Consider the following 21,716-nt stretch of genomic DNA (forward strand, 5'->3'; position numbering starts at 1 on the left):
TGATTTTAATTTACAGAGAAATGAATGAAATGAAAATGTTTCAATTTTTTCCATTTGAAAAATAAAATAGATTGACTAATTGAATTGTAGACACAACAATAACAGAAAAAACAATAAACATTATAGCATGGTTGCTGTAATTATGAACACTACTGTATATTTATAAATATTTGTGCACATTTGTGGTAAATTAATGATGAAATTTTAGATTTGAACATTTTCTATATCTTGTAGTTTATTACTATTAGGGATATGGATGTTATACGTATAATAAGGTCAACCAAAGGATATCCATTGTATATCATGTGCTGTATGAGTGATTTCGATATATCAGTTGTAATTAATATTCATTTTCATAAAAAAATAATTTAAAAAATGTTTCAAATATGGATAATAATGGTATTTTTACCTAATTATTAAATTATGTAGATCAAATTTTACGAAACATTTTTATCAGTAGGAAACTAATTAAATTATAATTTATTCAAATCTAATTTATGAACAAAATGATTGAATTACTTATTGAATATTACCTCTATATTATATTTTGTACTCATATAAAAATAATCTTTTATTAACTATGACTATTCACATTAATTCAAACAAGCTAATTATTTTTTGCTAATGTTAAAGTGTAATAAATATTTTCGAATACACAAGTTTCAAATCAAAATGTTTGAAACAATGAATTTAGACAAATTCCTTAAAAATATTAATTTCTTTAGTCAACCACTTATTTGTATACGACACGTACAATTTAATTAAGTTAAAAAGTTATAGTTATTCAAAAGCAATTCATATTATTGTGAAACACTTTTGAACAACAACATAACAGAAATTGATTTCAATAATCGTACATATGTCCACGATTTAACTTTTTCCTTCGCGTTCCACAGTTTCCCACCCATTTACAACGATCAAAAAGGTAAAATATGGGTGGGGTGTGGGGCTGAACGATCCAAAGACGTACTCATGTTATTCCCCCGGGTGTTGTCTTGGTAACGTTACAACAATCAGTAATATCTGCCGGTACAATGTGGAAGAAAATTATATTTCTTTGACGTTCAATACTCGCCCATTTTCCGTGTACAAATCCACTCGGCGGGCATTGTGTGGGATAAATTATTCAAGAAGTGTTTCTCAGCTGAATTAGCGCCCAATTAGACCCGGGGGACACGTAAAAATAAACAGGTATATGTTTTTGTTTCATCTTACAACTGTAATTAATGCTGTTCCTTGTTTACGACTGGCAATGATCAATTTTTTTGAAACGGACGTCAATAACACAATCCCTTTTTAAACTGGCCTGTCCGACTCGAAAATAAATATTAATGGCATGATCTGGTTGCCTGAAAATTGAGTGGCACCTGAAATCCGAACGCATGTTACGATTTTGTATAAACCAAAAAAAAAAAAAAAATACAAAAATGTGACTCTCTCAGTGATCCATCAGAATTTAACGTTGATAATGCCGTCCGCAGTTTCACAATCAATTTGTAAATGAATTCCGTATCGGATGTTGACGAGTGCAACAAGGCATACACAACTGCGCACGACCCCCTATATCTTAATTATGTGAACTATGAATTGTGTTTTTTCTTTAAAGTGGGGTCATATTTCAACAAGGTCCTGTCCGAGATTAATTATTAACGTTTCTATTAGTACGGGCAAACCAGCATTAGACGCATTAGATCTCCAGGGGAAGAGAAACTCGATTATCCTTTAATGAAATTATTAGTGTCAGCTAAATACATAACAAAAGTGGAAGGTGCGTCAAATGTATATAACGTATAAGACTTATTTCGATTGGTCGGGTCCATTTAATAATTAAATCATGAGCACGAAATACGAGATGTTAAGCAAAAAATATCCGGATCGGTCAACACCGGTTTATAGAGTCATCTAACCATATATTCATAACCATATATTCATATATATAACATATATTCAGTGTATCATGTCATCTAACATTAAACAACTATACAGTAAGCTTTTGTTTTTAACCAATGAAGTTTCCGACAGGATTCATATTTTCATCATATTTCTTCACAAATTGCCTTATGCCATTTAAGAAAAAACAACAATATGTCATTAAATAAATTAAAAATATGTTTATAAAATGTCACAAAAAATATTGAAAATTAATAAATATCTATCAGAATGCCATTTTTCTAATAAATTCAATCATTCTGAGGAGATATAATGTTGAAAATACCCCAGAATATGAATTTTTTACAATTAGTTTAATTCTTAATCGCAAATTCAATTATTTTACACCATTTTCTTTTAAAACAGTTAATTTATTTTAACAAACTCTATTTGTGGAAACTAATGAGTTAAAGTCAAAGTTTGTATAAGGTATACTATACTATAAGGTAATTTTTCACATTTTATTCTATGATTTTAGTCATATTAGTTAATCTAATGTCATTTTATTAGAAAAGTGATATTTTTATTTTTATTTGTTATTTTAATACAGACTTACTATATTACAATATTTAATAGTTTAATTCTTAATGTTATGTTCAATTCTGTTATAACATTTTTCCCTTAAAACAGTTACACACTTATAAAATTACTTTAAAAACTAATGAGTCAAAATCAAAATCATTTCACTTTTTATTCTATGATTTTAGTTATATTAGTAACTACTAGAAATTTAATATCATTTTATTAAAACAATGGTATTTTTATTCGTTATTTTGACACAGACTTACTAAATTACAATATTTAATAGTCAAATTCTTACTCTCATGTTCCACACTTACACACTTATTAAATTATTTTATCAAGCTCTAATTGTGTAAACTAATGAGCGAAAATCAAAATCAATTTAAAATACTCACTAAAATCTCACTAATTTAAAATAATCACTAAAGTCCAGCTACAAATAACAAAAGTTACAGCAATATCTCCACCTTAAGTGAGCCACACTGTAGTTTAAGTAAGATTGAGTTATCGTGTCAGAACAAATAGCCAGAAATTTATTTGCTTTAAAGAATAATGGGGATTATGACTTAATAAATCAAATATCTACCATTATCAGAAACTAGGACACCATTAAAGTAATTTTTTCACTTAACGATTTCAAATTATTATAAATGTATTATATTTAAACATTATGGAGTGAAGTTGTTTTCTGTTTAGTAACTACTGACTAATAATATCTTTGAAGAAGAAATATTATATTTTTACTAACACTGAATAGTTTCTTTTTTTGTGAATTTATGTAAAGCATCAAAGGAATCGCTCACAGCTCCTTAAATGCTGAATGATTTTCTGCAAATAGCACTGAATACAGGTTAAAAATACCTTTCTAATTAGATATCACAAGACAAAATCCGAGGATGTTCTAACCTAGCTAAACCACAGTTAATGAGATTTATTTTATTTTTAAAACATTACAACGTCAAGGAGAAAAATTAAAAAGATTTTAATTAAAAATATTGTAAATGTTCTCAAGATAAATAATTAATAGTCAAAAATGTTAAATACACTTTTTTTCAGGGCCATTTTTATTAAGGATGTTAAGATACGTCTTTCTATATCTATTCAATCATGTTCAAGATTGCAATTAAAGAAGTAATAATAAATATTAATCATTAAATAACGTAATTTAAATGATGTCTTAGTAATACAGAGGTTAGTGGAAATATTTATTGTCTTTAGAGGCTCTTTAATAAAATTTTATTAATAGAAGATGACCACTATCAGTACAATCATTTTTTAAGAAAAACTTAAATACTCTTTATATCAGAAAATATCTTGCCAATTTTTAACAGAATTTAACCATACTTGGTTATACCTTGTGGTCCTGTATAATTAGGAAACTGACGATTTTTAAAGAGTTTTCAAATAAGAAAACTTTTAGAGACGTACATCTTTAAAAATTAAACACCAATTAAACAATATGAGAATAACTGAGTGGCCCGTTATTATTCGTTAAACGAGTACGAGAAAACATCCTAATTAATATCTGCTGCTAGTTTAACACAATTCCCAATTTGAGTTTTATACGTGAACTGTTTCGAACGCGACGCACGAAATCTAAACATTATTAAACATTCATTCTGTGACTCATCGGGAGAACGTTGCAGAAAGTTTCTCCAATATTTGCACAGTTTAAACACCCACAGTACATTAATTTGTCTTTCCGTAACACCAGAAATGACATAATTGTGTTTATGAATTTACTCCATTGCGATTTTTCATGTATTAAATTGGTGGAGGTCGGTTTTATGACGTCACCCACCACCCCACAAGACCAATATGTGAAGACAGGGCTAATCTACCAACCGTTTATGTTGTAAAGTTTATTAAATATTTTCAGCACTTTAGCGTATTTGTTTGTCGACAGGTTAAGTCTAGTCGAAGATTTATCATTCCCTTGGAGGACGTCGGTTTACCTAATCAGGACTGAATAAACTTTTTAAACTTTTAACGTGTTTCGTGCGATATTAAAAAAAGAAACAAGTTTTTTTTTGTGTGAAAATGAATGAGTTTTACACGAAATGTTCCGTTAATTAATACCGGAATTCTCCCTTAAAATATGTATTATGTAAATCTTTACTCAAAAACTAATTATTTAATATTTGACTAATTTAAATTAAACTAAAAAACTTCAACAATTTCTCTAAAGTTTAACAGAATAATTACACTTATAATTACTAAAACTTCCTATGCATTTTTAATATTTTATTTTGAGTAAAAATTAATTCAAAATGGAATAATAATATATAATTATGTTAAATAATACTTTAATATTTATATTAATTTAATTATAATTTATAAAATGATTATAAGTATCCAGTTTTAATTAATTTTTTGTTAAATAATACATAAATATGTGTATTAATTAATTAGCTCTTTACGAAATACCTGTAGTTACGACTATGTATATATAAAACTGTGCCTATTAACTTTTGTTAATCATCTTTTATTTTTTAGTAATTTAATTATATTATTTAACCTATTTAATTATTTATAAACTGCATATAACTTGATACTATAACCAATTTTATTAAAAAATAATTGAGTAATGACGTTAAATGAATTAATAAATTTATGTACTATTATTAATATTTATAATACACATTAAATATCTCAACAAATATTTAAAATATTATACAATAATATGTAATAGTTAATATCTGTCTTTGAAAGGAAAATAACAAATTGAATTTATATTTATTTAAATAAATATATTTATGTATTTTTATTTATTAAATTTAAGTTCTAATAATTAAAAGTTTTAAATATATAATTAATTCCTCCGAATTTATAAGTAAAATCTGTATGACATAAATAGTAATATGTAATAATAAAAATTTTAAATTATAATTTGTAATAAAAAAATAAAAAAAAATATTAAATATTTAATTAATACATATTCTTAAATAGTAAAATTTACTTTTTAAAAAGTATAAAACTTACAAATAACAAATACGTTTATCAATTATTAAATAAAAAGTTTATTAAATAAAAAGATTACTACAAATTTTATATTTCAGATTAAGATTAATTATCAAACAAGGTGATTAATTAATTTTATGACACTAATTTAAATTATATTTAAAATTTAGGTTGGATTTATTTATTTTTCTTATCTTTTCTAAAAACAGTTTATATAAATAATAAAATAATTATATAATATATAATAAAATATTGAATAATTAACAAAAACAAAGTTAATCTATGTTTTAAAAAATGACAAATATATATATATATATATATATATTACCTTTTAATATATATATATATATATATATATATATATATTAAAAGGTAATTAGTTAATGTATTAAAATACTATAAATTATTATTTTTCAATCGACTTTCTCTGGTCTGCTTTAACATTTAATTTAACAAAATAAATTTTTAATAAAATAATTCTTTGATTGTGACCAATAAATGAAATCCACTGCAATGAAAAAATATACAATGCATTTAATATCGCAAAAATAAAATACAAATAAAATAATATCTAAAATTCGGGTCAATTTAATTAATTTACAAAACATACTAAAATATTATTTGATCCAGAAAAATCAAAAACATAAATTTTACATAAACAAATTGAAATATTTTAATTTCAACTCGTCTTTCAGATTTTATTTTATAAATGAAAAATTGTTTTTCAATTATATTTTAATATTTATTAACATAAAATACTGTTTAAAATTCTGCATATGTTTATTTCTGGATCTTTATTATTATTTTAAAATATTATATAATAATATATTACAGTTAATATCTATGTTTCTATAGAAAATGAAATGAATTATGAATTACATAATGTGTTTTATATATATATATATATATATATATATATATATATCTATTTATTTATTGTTATTTCTTGTTTTTAAATTAGAATATTATTAAAAGGTTTTAAATATTTAATTAATCACTTCAAATTTATACGATAAATCTATGTGTCAGACTAAAAATGTTTTTTTAATTTTGCTACTACTCCCACAGGATATTGATTATTCAATTATATATATATATATATATATATATATATATATATATATATATATATATATATATATAAGGTCTAGTATTATATTGTTTTGAAATATTGGATACAAAATTGAATAATTAAAAAGTAATAATAAATAATAACAGCAAGAAAAAAATGTTAATTTCGATTTAGTCATTGGAAATATTGAAAGCCCTATTTTACATTTTCCCGAATTGCTGTCGCAAAATTTATAATCGAGTCAATGCAAACAAAAACTTCTAACTTAATTCGTAAACTTATCGGCCACAAACGTAATAAAATATCAATACAGATTTTAAAGTCATTTCTCTGATTTGTTTATTTAAAAAACAGTCTCCGTTTTGTTCAAACATTAATTAATTAGATTTTCGAAAAGTAACGATCGAAATGCATCAGATTGTGGCAATTCCGGTAAATACTCTAAACAATTCCGATGGTCCCCCCCTAGGATACACGTTTCACACAAGCAAACATTAAGTGTGGCTGCGAAAAAAAAATGTAATAGAAATTTATTTTTTCGTTTCGTTTTGTCACCGAAAATAATTTCGAATTGTTTACACTCGTTCTATTGTTTACCGACGAACACAAAAATTATATTCAAAATCGCGATCGGGTTTTTAGAAACGAGACGCAAAATTTACTAAACAATAATGGGATTCCGGAAAACAAACAAATAGACCAGGAACGTGTCATTCAAAAATTGAAATCATGTCACCTGTGTGTTAACATTTTAAACGACAAATAATCCTGGAATATAAAGTTATTTAATATTTAATCATCTGATGATCCACATAAACCCATGAGGAATACAAGACGGGTTTCGCCCGATCCTTACTAACACTATTAATTCTAATTTCTCAATTATCGACGCTAATTAGATAACTTTACCAATCATTCCAAATGCCATAAATGCAAGATCAATTATTTATTAAACAATTCTGAATTGATCTGATAACATTTACTAATAAAATTAAATGCTAGACCATTATTGTCCCGACATTTTTTATCGCTTTATTTATTTAGTTTATGTAGCATAATAACTGATTATTAGATCAAGTAATTAGTAATTAGCTACTAACATATTTATTGCCTCTTAATAGACCACCTGTTTTTATGTTTATAAAAAACAAAATTGAAAAACATTTTACTCTTAAGTCTAGAAACTGTTATTGGGGTACATTTGTTACAGTAAGCCCCATATTTGAATAAAGTTTTGGTTCCAATCGAGAAAAAAAAAACAACGTAACAAATATTCCAGACAAAACACAATGGAATAATTCGATCATCATTTGCGAAATTTATTTTTGCATATAAAAAAAAATATATCTGGCAAAATAAATGGCGCCATTAATATTTAATTGTTTGATTATGGCGAATAAATAGTAATGAAATAAACTATTATAAAACATAAATAAAAATCAATATGCATTTAATACAAAAATAAAATACAAATAAAATAGTATCTAAAATTCGAAATTTTCGGAGCCTGAAGGCACAATACACATATGTGTATAAACATTGGTTATAGAGTATACGACTTTTTATAATTTAAAAAATATTATGGCACGTGTTTTCAAATATTTTACCATTCAATCAAACTTCAATGATTGCAATCGTTGTAATTGCGGTTTTCAATTATTTTTTAACAGTAGCACAGTATGTATTAGTTTTATTAATTATTAAAATAAACTTTTTATATTAGTACAAATTGATGTTATAAAGCCCGTAAAAGGCTGAACATACTCAAATTTTTGTTATTTTATCATATACATATGAATACTATGTATGTGAGGAATAAATTATGTAATAATAACAAACGTTTTTAAATTATAATTTTTAATATGAAATAAATATTTTTTTAAGTATTCGTAAATAATACATTGAAATTATATAAAATGAGTTTGTTTATTTTAGTACACATTATGATTATATTATAAGAATTATTTCAACAATTTGTGCACACAAGGGTGGTCCTTAGCAGTGGTGTTTTCGAATTTCTTTGGTCCTAGGGATTCAAATGGTTCCAAATACACAATATCCCTGAAAATTTGAACTTTTAATGTTAACTCTAAAATTATCCGCATTCCGACCAAAGTTTCTAATGGAAATAACATGGAAAAATGGATTTCGTTCTTTAGAATGTTGTTACTCGGAGACAATTAAATTTAAAATACACATACATACATATTTTTATAGCAAATTGAAGGCTCTTCAAAAAAGTCTCTTATGATTTTTGGTTAAGTCGATCGGTTTAAAAGTTATTCGAGTTCAAAGTATAATTTTTGACCATATTATTATCAAATATATGTATAAAATAAACATTTGTGCTTTAAAATATATTAAACATTCTTATAAACTATCTCATTGAAAATTAATTTATGTAATTATATGAGGTTAAATGCGAATTTAAATTATTTTTTACTGTTTTTGTTCAATATTGATTGATGCAACTACGGAAGAGTTTTAAAAACTATAGTCGTGTTAATATCAGAACCAATATATTTTTCTAACGAATTAGAGCTTACCTCTGTTTTCACGTTTTAATATTTATTCACTAAACTTTATTCCATTTTACTACTTTTATCAGTGTACAATCATTAATTTTCAGAAAATAACATGTTTCATTATTTATGATATTCATCCGATATCTTTGAAAAAGTATGCAATTTGTATAGTTATAAAAAAATTAAACTTTCAGCTTAAAGACATTTTTTGTAGAACGTAAAATTAACTATAAAAATATTTGTGTCCCATTATTTTAAATTTAATTATCCCCGAATAACAAAATTCTAAAAAACGAAACAAAATTTTCTCATATTATTTCCATAAGAAACTTTGTTTGGAATGTGGACGGACTATCTTAGAGTTAATAATAAATTTTCAGAGAATTTCTTTTATCAGTTTGGAACCATTTGAGCCCCTGGGAGCAAAGAAGAACGAAAACACTTGCTAAGGACCACCCTAATGCACACAATAATATTTCAAAAAATTATTAAAATTACAATTTTGAAAGATATCAAATGTTATAAATTATTAATAATAAATAATTTATTAAAAATTAAATTACATGAATATATGAATTATTATTTTTCAATCGAATTTCTGTGATCTGCTTTAAACTTTTAATTTAACTAAATAAATAGTGCTATTAAAATTTAATTCCTTGATTATGGCGAATAAATAGTAATGAAATACACAGTCATTAAAAAATAAATAAAAACGGACATTCGTTAAATTCGCGAAAATAAAATATACATAAAATTCGAATGTTTAATATTTATCGTTACTTTAATTTAGTTAATTTGTAAAACATATTAAAATATCAGAAAAATCAAAAACATATTTTTTATAAAAAACTGAAATGTTTAATTTAAATCCTATCCATCTTTCAGATTTTATTTTACAGATCACAATTTACTTTTTAGTATATTTTAAAAATTATTAACATAATCTTTCTTAAAATAAAAAAAATTCTTAAATTTTTAATAAATTTTTACAGTTAATATAAATATATAAGTAAGAAAAAATATTAAGAAAATAATTTTTTTAAAATATATATATAATAAACATCAAAAATCTAATAAAATATTGAATGTATTATACAATATTTAATAAAATATTGTAAATATCATACAAAATAAAAATTAAATTATTAATTATATTGTCTATCCCAATATTTGTACTTATTAATTTTATTTATTTTAGCCTTCTTTACTTGATGAAAAAGTCATTTTTCATTAAAATGAAATGTCATGTTTATAAAAAATAAGTTTTAGCTTTTAATTTGTGAAACAATATTTATAATTTTTTCACGGTAAAAAATTAGATTTTTTTATTTACAATAGAAATGTATATTTATTAATCTCAGATCAATCTGCAATATATGTCTGGATTTTTAATATTAACACACCAAAATTTAAGAATATATATGTAATAAATATATATTTTTATTTAATAAATTTATAAAGTTTATTTCAAAAATTTAGAATTCAAATTTAATTGTTTGTAAATTGAATTAAAAAAATTGAGAAGGAACAAAAAATGCAACAAATTTAAAACTAGTAAAAATATACGTGTTTCCTGACCTGTGTCGTTGGTGTTGAGTCGACGGGGTCCGGGTCGGCGAGATGTGGTGGTCGTTCTTGGATATCGAGGTCGACGGGGAAACACTGAACGCCGATAGCGGGAAGGCGTCGCGAGTGTCGCGCGTATTTATACGCGTCCGATGTACGTAGAGCGGGCGTCGCGGCGCGCGCTCCCGTGAAGGCGTCCACTCATCGGAACATCTCTGGTTGGCCCGCGTGGACGAAACCGGGCCTTCCTCAACACTTCAGCCAAGAGCGTGGATGGAGCTGACCGACATGGAGAAGGACAAGAAGAAACCACTCAACTTTACGTGGGATAATTTATTCACTTTGGTTGAAATGTTTTAATTATTTATTTATTGTTTTAATGTATGGTTTTTCAATAAATTTGCATACTTTTCGGATTCATTTTTTTTACATACATATATATACATATGTGTATCAATAATAATTATTTTTCCTTGGATAGTTTATAAGGTAATTTTGTTTCCAACTCTTTAACTGTAGTACACAGAAAAAATATCAAAATTAACGTAAATATTTATTTTATATTCTTAAATATGAACATACTTTCAGACTCGACTATTACAAATTATCACCATCTTTAATTTCTTTTTGATTTTCACTAGTGATTTCTTCTTGTCCTCAGGTAATATTGTTTCAGTCGCAAAAACTCAAATAATTAAATCAAGATTGTGACATCACTTATTAAAAGCAAGCTTTGAAATATACAGTGAGGTCATAAAATCTCCTCCCTTTGATAACTTCTAAATGGAATAAAATATCTGCCCTCGAATAAAAACCATTGTCACCAATATGCCAAATTTTTCTGTACCATATGACCAATATTAATTATTTTTATATAGAAAGGGTAGTATTATAATATCTCAAATGAAAGGTATATGCAGTGGTCATTATTACACCAACTTTTTAAAATGTTAAATATTTTAGACATAACTCTTTTATTTAATTTTAACTATTAAAATAATATTAATTTATTATTATTGTTTTATACATATAATATATTACATATATTTTTCTGAATTGAGCTGGACATAAATATAGTTTTAGCTTTAATTTTGAAAGGGATTTTATTGACTAAATCTTTAGTTAATTTATCATAAATATTTTATATAATATCTTTTTTGTGTTATATTTTTTACCCATCTCCGTGGCATAGTCACGTCCATTTTCAGAATATACGGCAAGTCTATATTCTTTCAAGCTTTTTGAATTGTTGTGATTAATTCGTTTAAATTTGTAAAATTTTTATATCAAATTTGGTTATAAACGTGATCCTCCATATTGTCTATAAGCTTGATGTCTGGAAATTTGGACATGCAAAACAAAACATCAATGCTTTAGTCTTTTAATTAATCCGTCACAATTTTGGATTTGTGTTTGGGATCGTTTTCATGTTGAAACACATTTATAAAGAGCATCAAGTTTCCTCATAATTTAATTGAACTACCCCCATGTTTTACTGTGGGTATAACAAACTTTTTGTCCCTGTTGTTTATATAAGCAGGACAATCATTTTTTATAAATTAAATTTAGACTCATCACTAAAAACTAATTGTCTCCACTGTCCTGTGGACCAGTGGATGTGATCTTAAGCAAGTTAAGTCAAAATTGAACTTTCCCATTTTTAGTAGGGTCAAACGAACACTCATCCACCAACCATTTTCTCACAGTTCCTGATCTAATCACAGCATGTCTCAATTTCTCCAGGTTGGCTTCAATTTCAGTTAACGAGAAGATTTTTGACATTACAATTATTCAGTTGTTGGTTTTTTTTTCAAGTTGTTCAACTATATTAAATTTTTTAATAATATTGGAAACGATTGGCTTATTTAGTTGTAAACTCTTAGCTATCTCTTCTTGTTACTGACGGTCTTGGTGATGCTGAATTATAATTTTTCTTACAAAGCAGAAAATCGCAAGTAAATAATCGATTTAAATTCAAAAAGAGCAATGAAAGACCACAAATTAAAAAATTGCTTAATTATGTCCATTATGTATGTACGCAAATTTTAAAGAATAATGTTAAATTAACCAATTGAATAGTAAACACAACAATAACAATAAACATTATTGGTACTGGCATCTAATTCCAAAGTAGTACAACTCATATTTTTAGATATAGATATTCAATTTTTAAAAAACATGAGACAGTTTCAGTATTTCGTATATTTTTAAATTATTGAATATGCATATAATAATCATCAGAAAACTTTCGAACTCACTGTGTAATTAAATCTTAATTTATATAATATAAATTTGTTATTAAATTATTTATTAAAAATTATAATTTTAATTTTTGTTTGATTCAGTGTAAATTTTACAATTCTACATTTACGTAAATTTGTATTTATATTTCTGTGCTACTTTTCATGCTATTACTAATTTTTATTTGAGTTTAATCAATGAAATGTTAAAACTTATTAAATATAAATTTATTATTTTAACGGGATTTTTTATATACAAGATGAATGTCAAGTATTTATTTTAATATTTAATACTTATTGAATTTGTGTATACAATAATATTTACGATATTATAAAATATTGTTATTAATAACAACGTCAATATCTAATTCAGTCAGAACACAAATACACATATAAATATATATTTTATCTATTTAATTTACGTAAGTTAATGCTTCCTTCATTGTACAAATAGTGCAACAATCAGACAGATTGAGCAGTACATGTTCATTCACGAAGCATGAATAAACCAACTGATACAAACTTTTATATGTACCGCCCAAATCAAATACTTACTGATAAACCGCATTCTCTGCGCTTAAAAAAACATTGCATAAATCATATTTTATTATTATGTGTACACAACCAACGAATTAATTCCGAGTCTTGTTACCCTACACGAAACAGCTTTTACTTACTTAATACTAAAATATTGCAGCTAGCTATAATCTGGCTTCAACCAATAAGTTACATAATTTTATAATTTACGATTGTAGTTGTTCAAAACTGCAGACTGCAGCTTTAAACATACATAAAACCGCCCGGAGCTCCCCATGTATATATCGGCCACATCCAACAGGTGTTCATTTACATTCACCCCAAACGAGCTCCACTTATTACTCGTTTTTCGGTGGGTGAACAATGATTTCACTCATTTAATTATTAATTCCGCTAATTACAGATATGGATCGACTCAACCCGGAAGACTACCACTTCAACGACAGACTCTCCTTCCATACGATGTGGTACGATGCGAACTCGCTTCAAAAACAATTACTTCTCAATTTCTACCCCTGTGATGGCACGACGGAATTAATCGATACGCAAACAAATCGCACGTTTTTAAGACGTGCAACTTTGGACGGTGTCGGACTTAAAGACATGTTCCTGGGTAACGAAATTCGAGTGTACAGCAGGCAAATTAAGATTGTGGATTATGCGGATGACCGAACTGCCCGATACGTTTCCAAATCGAACGAACACACCGTGGCTGTGGTAAAGCCGGATGCATTTGACATGATCGGGGAGATTATTAAAGTTATCGAGGACAACAATTTCAGAATAGCAAATTTGAAGTTGTGTACTTTAACCAGAAAAGACGCAATGGAGTTTTACGATTATTTAAAAGAGGAGACTTACTCGTCTTTCATTATGGAACACTTCATATCAGGCCCTATAGTAGCCATGGAGTTGGTCGGGGAAAACGCAGTTGGACGTTTGAACGAAATCCTGGGGCCTGTGTGTCCTGTGGACGCACGAAAAACCAGTCCGAATTCTCTCAGAGCAATGTACGGTACGAACAGAGCCATCAACGCCTTACACGGATCGTTATCCCAACAAATGGCTGCCAGAGAGGCAAAATTCTTTTTCGCAAAGTACCATCAACAACCGGGTTTAAATTGTCACAGTTCTGCGTGTTGCGTTATTAAACCTCACACCATCAAAGGTGGCAATCTTGGTAAAATCGTCAGCTCAATATTGAACTGCGGCTTTACTTTCTCCGCCATGGAAATGTTTTATTTAACCAACAAGACAGCCAATGAGTTTTTGGAGGTTTACAAAGGCGTTATAGACGATTACAATGCTCTAGTTTTGAGTTTTTTGGATGGACCATGTGTAGCAGTGCAAATCTTCAACGCAGAGAAGCGAGATGTCCATGGGGAATTTAGAAATATTTGCGGGCCATATGATCCAGAAGTAGCTAAGAAAATTCGCCCAACTACTTTAAGAGCTAACTTCGGCCTTGACAAGTATAAAAATGCTGTTCATTGTACAGACTTACCGGAAGATGTTGAAATAGAGTTAGAATACTTCTTTAAGATACTAAACAATTAATTATATAAGTATTATAAGTTCAACCCGTTAACATTTATTGAAATTTAATTTAATACTCTTGTTATCTATTTTTTTACTGTTTAACTGTTAATAACAGAACTAATTATAAACATGAGTTTTTAAATAAAAAATATATTTAAGACTATATAATAATAGTAAACAGTTTAAATGTACTCGTTTTTCTTTTATAGGACCCTTCATATCAGGATTTATAGTATTTATTGTATTAAATTCAATTCTATGTTAATCCAAAATTTCTCTATATCCACTACGCAACAAGATAATCGATAAATCTATTATACAGAGTCCAAGGAATCTTTGCTATCCGTAAATAACTAACATAATTCGACTCAGTACTATTATTAACTAAATTCGGTCCTAATAACTATAAAAATGTTGATTGTAGAGATAAAAGAAAATCAAAATTAAGTGTAAATGTTTCAATTGCAACAATTACGTACAAGTAATATAATTTTGAATAATTTATTTTAACTTGTAAAATAACAAAAATGAAATTAGTTGTGTGTTCAAAAAGAATTATTATACAAACCTTAAATGATCGAAAACAAATTGGATTTTTGAATATTGCAAAAAACAGAATTTTTAATATTAAAATAAGGATACACTACCTTATTTTTAATGCAATTAGTACACATATTTCCACTTTTGTTTCGGATGACAGATGCCTCAAATCTTTGCTGCTGTTGTTAAGTAGGTTAGAATGATCTCCTAATTGTCTCCCAATTATGTCATAGATATATTCAATTGGACTGAGGTCTAGACTCCGAGTTGTCCAGACTATTTCAACTTCCAATAATTTTCGATTGTCTGAGCTCTTCGATAATACATTTATATCAGCTTTCCTGGATCTTTGTTGACTTGTTTAAAAGTTGGAACAGCAACACCCTTATTATTACAAAACGGTTACTTCATGGAAATAAGTACAAAAATATACATATTTTTATATATTACATGTACATAATTATATACATTTACATAATATATACTATTGTAAATTAGTTATTTCATAAACAAATAAACTACAATTTCTATAATTAATAATTATAATAATAATAATAATATATAATATAACAAGAAAGAAATTGTTTAAAAAATTACAAAATCACAAATTTATTTTCATTTACTTCTAAATGTCTTATAATAATATCTTGTATATTGATAATTAATGATAAATAACAAAAGAGATAAAAATTTATTATCTCTATTTTAAAATAGGGGGATGTTGAGATTTCATCTAATCTGAAACTATAACCAAATTATTACAATTCCTTTGCATATTGACATTTGAATCAAATGGCACGCAACAAACCAAAACTTCATTAAATACTAATTTACTTTAATGAAAATTTATAAATTTCATAAAATTATGTGATTTTAGTACGATAAATTCTTAATTAGCGTAGTTTCAGTAATTCTTTTCATGATTACTTAATTTATTATAAAATTTTTAATATTTATATGACCTTTATATTAACTATATAGAATAACGAAATTACCTCGAAAGAATTTATGTTATTGACCTATCTATGAAATTACTTCGTAAAAAACAATTTTGTGTAGTCCGTTTTCCTAACTCCATTCCCTTATGTTGCCAATTTAAAATAAATATACGACTAGAGCGTGTTATCGCAACATATTTTTTATGGCAACATGTAAAAATCATTATGCCCTACACAATTAAAATTGTTATTTAGACGCTACTTTCGGCTGAAAAAAGTAAATAGACGCAAGGAGACACTTGAAATAATTTAGCTAATGGAGTTTGAGTGCGCCAAACAGATTAATTCCATTTTTAAAAGTGCCCATATCGAATATCTCTGTTAAAAATTTAATTTTATTTTATTTATTTTTTTTTTGTAATTAAAGTCCATTTGTGTCACTTCGTTTAATTAAAATGATTTGTGATTGTTTAACTCTATCATAATGTTTACAAATATTGATAAAGAGTGTAATCAGAATTAGGCGGCAAGCGTGTGGATTTTTAAAATAAACCATATTGCTTCATTCTACAATGAACTTAAAAAAAACGAGTGATACGAGGGACTTATAAATACTTAAAAATACCACACATTTACTATAACAAGATAAATGGCAAAAATGATTAAATTATTTTGAAAACTTGACCTTAACCCATCATTTGTCTTCCAACGATAAATCGTCTTGAATGTGAGCAATACTCAGTCGTTCGAAATGAGAGTAGCTGTAATTACGGTCGTTTGTGTTTGTTTCGTATACGCCCAGGTAAGTTAATCTATCAAAAAATCCTTAACATGTGTTACTGAGTTTCCACTTTGGTGCAGGATGTTGGACACGTATTCCTTGGTAGTGAACGGGATATGGCAAATAGACATAAAATGGCTATGGAATGCATTGATGAAGTAGGAATTGACAAAAGAATTATAGAAGTTGTGTTAAAAACAACAATTTTTCCCAAAAATGACAGGAAGTATAGAGAGTTCTTAGCATGCAGTTACAAGAAGCAGGGCTATCAAACGGCACAGGGCCACATTATGATAAATAAAATTAAAGAATTCACAAGTAGCGTTTATGAAGACAAAAAGGACCTCAGTGAATTGGATAAGTGCGCCGGTATGAATGGCACAACTCACGGTGATGTCGCTTATAACACGATGGTGTGCGTAATGAATAAGCTCAAGACTTTGGATTAGAAATTTACACAATATTAATTTATATCTTAAAATGTTTTTAATACAAATAAGATTTAGAAGTAGCAAAATTGGAAGGATAATGCAACATGTTCATAAACTCTTAATCCCTAATCGGAATTCCACAGTATTAAGAATAATTTATATTAAATAAGTAGAACTCATTAACGCCGTTAACTGTGAAATAACTGATTACTCGTTTAAGATCGTTTACACACATTGTCCTTTTCTTTAACGTTCGCTTATCTACTTAAATTTCTCAGTAGTGTAAGTGCAACTAAAATCGATTTAAAATGTAAGTTTACTTATCTGTAATGAAATCATTGTTCTACTTGTTCCAAGTGAAAGCGCTAAGAGTTTTCCTTCGGTTAATTATAAACGTCAAAGTATCCTTTCAAAGGAAAGCAGAAACACCTAACAGACCTTAGAGTGTCTGAAGAAATGTTTCCTCTGTGACTTATTCACTCATTACCCTCACTTTAACACACGTAATAAACTCTTCGTTATTTTTTAATAAAAATTGATTTTTATTTATTATTAGAATTACATCTCAACAATATTTAAATTAAAAAACTTAAATTAAGCTGTGCATGTGTAAAGTAGAGTTTTTATATAGAATTATGTCTTTCGTTATGTAAACTCTATAAATAATAAATAAATATTCTACATCTTGGTGAAACGAAATTGGCATTGTTAATTTCAACCATTTTGATCAATATTTGTTTTTATAAAAGAAATATGTTTAATTATAATTTTAGTATAGAATTCAAATATAATAGTCAGGAAATCATCAAAAAAAAATAAGATCTCAAAGGTAGGACATATTTAAATTGATTTTGTAATTAATATTATTCAATCCGACAATACATGAACTATTAAAAAAAGCATGTATGTGTTTTTCCATGTCAAAAAAAGTGTTGAAAACCTCTAGGGCAATTGCTGAAGAGCCTCGACCATTGATATCCCATAAATCTAGGGATCTCACAGACCAGTGTTTTTATACCAGTTTCATCTAAAAACGATAATGTTTCGTTGGCTAAATGATGTCCGGTATCCTGTTGGAAAGCTATGCGTGGGCGGATTGATAAAACAAGTTGACGAATATCACTAATGTAACAAACAGCTGTACAACTTCAAATAAATACTAAGGGTGATAAATTTTCCAAGCATACAGTCCCAAATTCATATTTTCCGAAACAATATTCATCAAATAAATGTAATATCGAATAAATTTAGTAAATATTAACAGTTATTTATAAGTTTTCGAATATTAGTATTTAAATTATACGTACATATATACATATACTTCCTATCAAATTTAGAATTGTAAAGCGCAAAACTGCAAGACAACCCCTCAATTTGAGTTAATTCACCTTCAAAAAATTTTACGACAAAAATGATAAAATGTATATTAGGCAACTAAGATTACGTCTAATCATGACTTATATGTAGCCGTCACTTGGCAACGCCGGCCACTCGAACATTTAATATTTAATTACGCCGGTTGTCATTGCATTTACAAAAATTCCCCTCAAATCTCATCATTTTTTAAGTACCGTTACATAACAGTGTTGGAAAACAATCAGTTCAACATGACCTCACAGAAAATTGCAGTGGTAAATTAAATCGTCTCCTTAAAATTGGATAAACACTTCTAAACAATCCATTTAAGGTTACTGGCAGTAACAAAGGTATTGGCTACGCTATAGTGAAAGGCTTGTGCGAAAAATTTGATGGGTCAGTTTATCTTACGGCCAGAGATGAAAACAGAGGAAAAGATGCTGTAAAAAAACTGAATGAACTGGGTTTCAAACCCCTGTTTCATTTGCTCGACATCAACAGCCAGGACAGTGTCAATCAATTCAAGGATTACCTTAAATCATCTCATGGCGGCATTGATTTATTAATCAATAACGCGGCAATTGCATTCAAGGTAAATTACTTTGTGCTCATATGGAAGTTTATTAATCATTTTGTTTCAGCATGATGCCACTGAACCATTTGAGGTACAAGCTAAAGAAACAGTATCAGTCAACTATTTCAGCACTCTGAGAGTCTGTGAGGCATTGTTTCCTTTGCTGAGACCGAATGCAAAGGTTGTCAATGTGTCCAGTTCTGCAGGACACCTGTCAAGAATTCCATCAGCTGATTTACGGGCCAAATTTAGTGATCCTGAACTAACAATTCCCAATTTGAACAAACTTATGGAAAAGTTTATCAAGTAAGTGCAGTGTTTATATTTGTGTTTCTTGGTTTTGATGTGATGTTGAAATTCGATTCATTCATATTTAATTCAAAATTCAAATAGACCATTCACACATCCAAATTCAGGTAGTAGAAGTCAAAGAACTACCACTGAGCCTGAATTATTCTGTCAGTCAAATATAAATACTATTAAATTTTATTTTATCTGCTCAAAAGTGAATGAAATGTGGTATATACCTATTTCAGAAGATGCTTAATACAATGAATTCTTAGATAAAAATTTACTAGTATAATTTCTTCAATTCCTATGTCTAAAAAATTACACTGTAGATTTTTGTTTTGGGCCAAAAAACATGACAATTTGTCTATAAGTACATATTTTCATGTTTCACATTTGAAAAAAACAGTTTGTCAACATTGGACAAAAACTACAATTTTTATGGCAGTGCCCTACTTTCAGTTTCAGTATATAAACTCTCTCTTAAGATTAATTTTTTATATAAAACGTTATATAGCCAGATGTTGATTACTCATAAGCCCATAACTACATTTATTTGATTTAATATAATTTATTTTTTAAAATTATAATTGAAGTGACAATTTAAAAAGCAATTTTATTAATATGTAGCAATAAAATATTTAATTTTTCATCCAATATGTTTGATTGTATATCTTTGCACACCACTGTTTTGGCATATGTTTCATTAACTTGGGCAAAATATCATCATCATTATTTGAATTTGGTTCTCTTGAAAAAAATTATCATGATTTCTTGCCTTGAATCTTCTTTTCCACCAGCTCCCATAAATTTTCTACAGGGTTTAAGTCAGATCATGGAGCTCCATAATCCTTTATATGCTATGAATTGAACCCAAACCTTAACAAGCTCAAACTAACTTCTCACTACCATATAATTTGGAATTAGTCTCTTATTTTGATATATTACCATTAATTTTAAACATGTGAAACTTTGACTCATCACTAAAGAGAATTATATTCCAATCTTGCAGTCGCTTATGAAGATGTTTGTAGGTAAAGGTGAACCTTTTTCATATATTTTTAAGTGAGGATTGAGGTTTTTTTGTCAGGTCTTTATGTAGGTAAACCTGTTTTAGCCAAATGTCGGCGAGTCCTTGTTAAACCATCCCGGTATTTCAATTTTAACTGTGGAAGATCTCAATGAATTATGTTTACAGATGGAATTATTTATATATTAATTCTGTCTGACGTTCAGTGCGACGATATTATCAAAACAGGTTTCAGTCGCTTCAAAAATGTTTACCAAAAAGATTTACTGAACAACAAAAATATTGGTTGTATTCAGATAAGATATTTAGATAGTGTATGAATCTTATTGTTTCAGTGATGCCAAAGAAGGTAAATATAAGGAAGAGGGTTGGGGTGAAAGTGCCTATGTTGTCTCCAAAGTGGGAGTCACTGCTCTGACAATAATTCAACAAAGGACCTTTGATAAGGAAGAACCCAATAGAAATATCGCCGTTAATGCAGTCCATCCTGGATATGTTGACACAGACATGACAAGTCATAAGGGACCACTTACAATTGAAGAAGGAGCTAGAGCTCCTCTATATCTGTCTCTGGAGGCGGATTTGAAAGGAAAATATGTCTGGTTTGATTCTCATGTTGTTAACTGGTATGGTGATGAGGTTCCTAGCAGTTAAATTAAACAATAGTCACGCTTCACGTAGGCCTTGCAGCTGTGCATTTTATAAAGTATATGAATAAATGTTATATTTCTCTAATTGTTTTTACTTTTATATATATCTTCAGTCTAAAATAATAAAGAAAACAATTTTTGATTACTGTTAAAAAAATATTATTGTTATTGTCAGCATATAATAAAACGCAATCATATATGGTAATATGACAATGTGTATTTTCAACCGTTTGA

General features: G+C 27.3%; 5 protein-coding genes across 6 annotated transcripts in view; 3 read left to right on the forward strand and 2 right to left on the reverse strand.

Annotated features, from left to right (window-relative positions):
* LOC109597855 (RYamide neuropeptides-like) overlaps window positions 1-10,705 on the reverse strand; it is a 37,610-nt gene extending 26,905 nt beyond the window's left edge. The window contains exon 1 of the mRNA XM_020013638.2: window positions 10,591-10,705. The gene's annotated coding sequence lies outside the window, so the exon portion shown is untranslated. The remainder of the gene's footprint in view (window positions 1-10,590) is intronic.
* The window catches only part of LOC109598052 (alpha-(1,3)-fucosyltransferase C-like), a 265,775-nt gene that overhangs the window by 36,599 nt on the left and 207,460 nt on the right, over window positions 1-21,716 (reverse strand). The gene's annotated exons all lie outside the window — the stretch shown is intronic.
* On the forward strand, window positions 13,761-14,912 carry LOC109597021 (nucleoside diphosphate kinase 7-like). Its single transcript, XM_049970508.1, has one exon. The coding sequence runs from the start codon at window positions 13,761-13,763 to the stop codon at window positions 14,910-14,912; it is 1,152 nt and encodes a 383-aa protein (XP_049826465.1).
* Window positions 17,053-18,119, forward strand: LOC109597642 (uncharacterized). Its single transcript, XM_020013388.2, has 2 exons — window positions 17,053-17,174; window positions 17,234-18,119. Exons 1-2 carry the CDS (start codon window positions 17,124-17,126, stop codon window positions 17,600-17,602), a joined length of 420 nt encoding a protein of 139 aa, XP_019868947.2. The 5' UTR covers window positions 17,053-17,123; the 3' UTR covers window positions 17,603-18,119.
* LOC109597522 (carbonyl reductase [NADPH] 3) lies at window positions 19,058-21,567 on the forward strand. Its single transcript, XM_020013234.2, has 4 exons — window positions 19,058-19,215; window positions 19,272-19,532; window positions 19,582-19,820; window positions 21,168-21,567. The coding sequence occupies exons 1-4, from the start codon at window positions 19,192-19,194 to the stop codon at window positions 21,484-21,486; spliced, it is 843 nt and encodes a 280-aa protein (XP_019868793.1). The 5' UTR covers window positions 19,058-19,191; the 3' UTR covers window positions 21,487-21,567.

This window comes from Aethina tumida, chromosome 1 (assembly GCF_024364675.1).
Source record: "Aethina tumida isolate Nest 87 chromosome 1, icAetTumi1.1, whole genome shotgun sequence".
NCBI classification, from domain to species: domain Eukaryota; kingdom Metazoa; phylum Arthropoda; class Insecta; order Coleoptera; family Nitidulidae; genus Aethina; species Aethina tumida.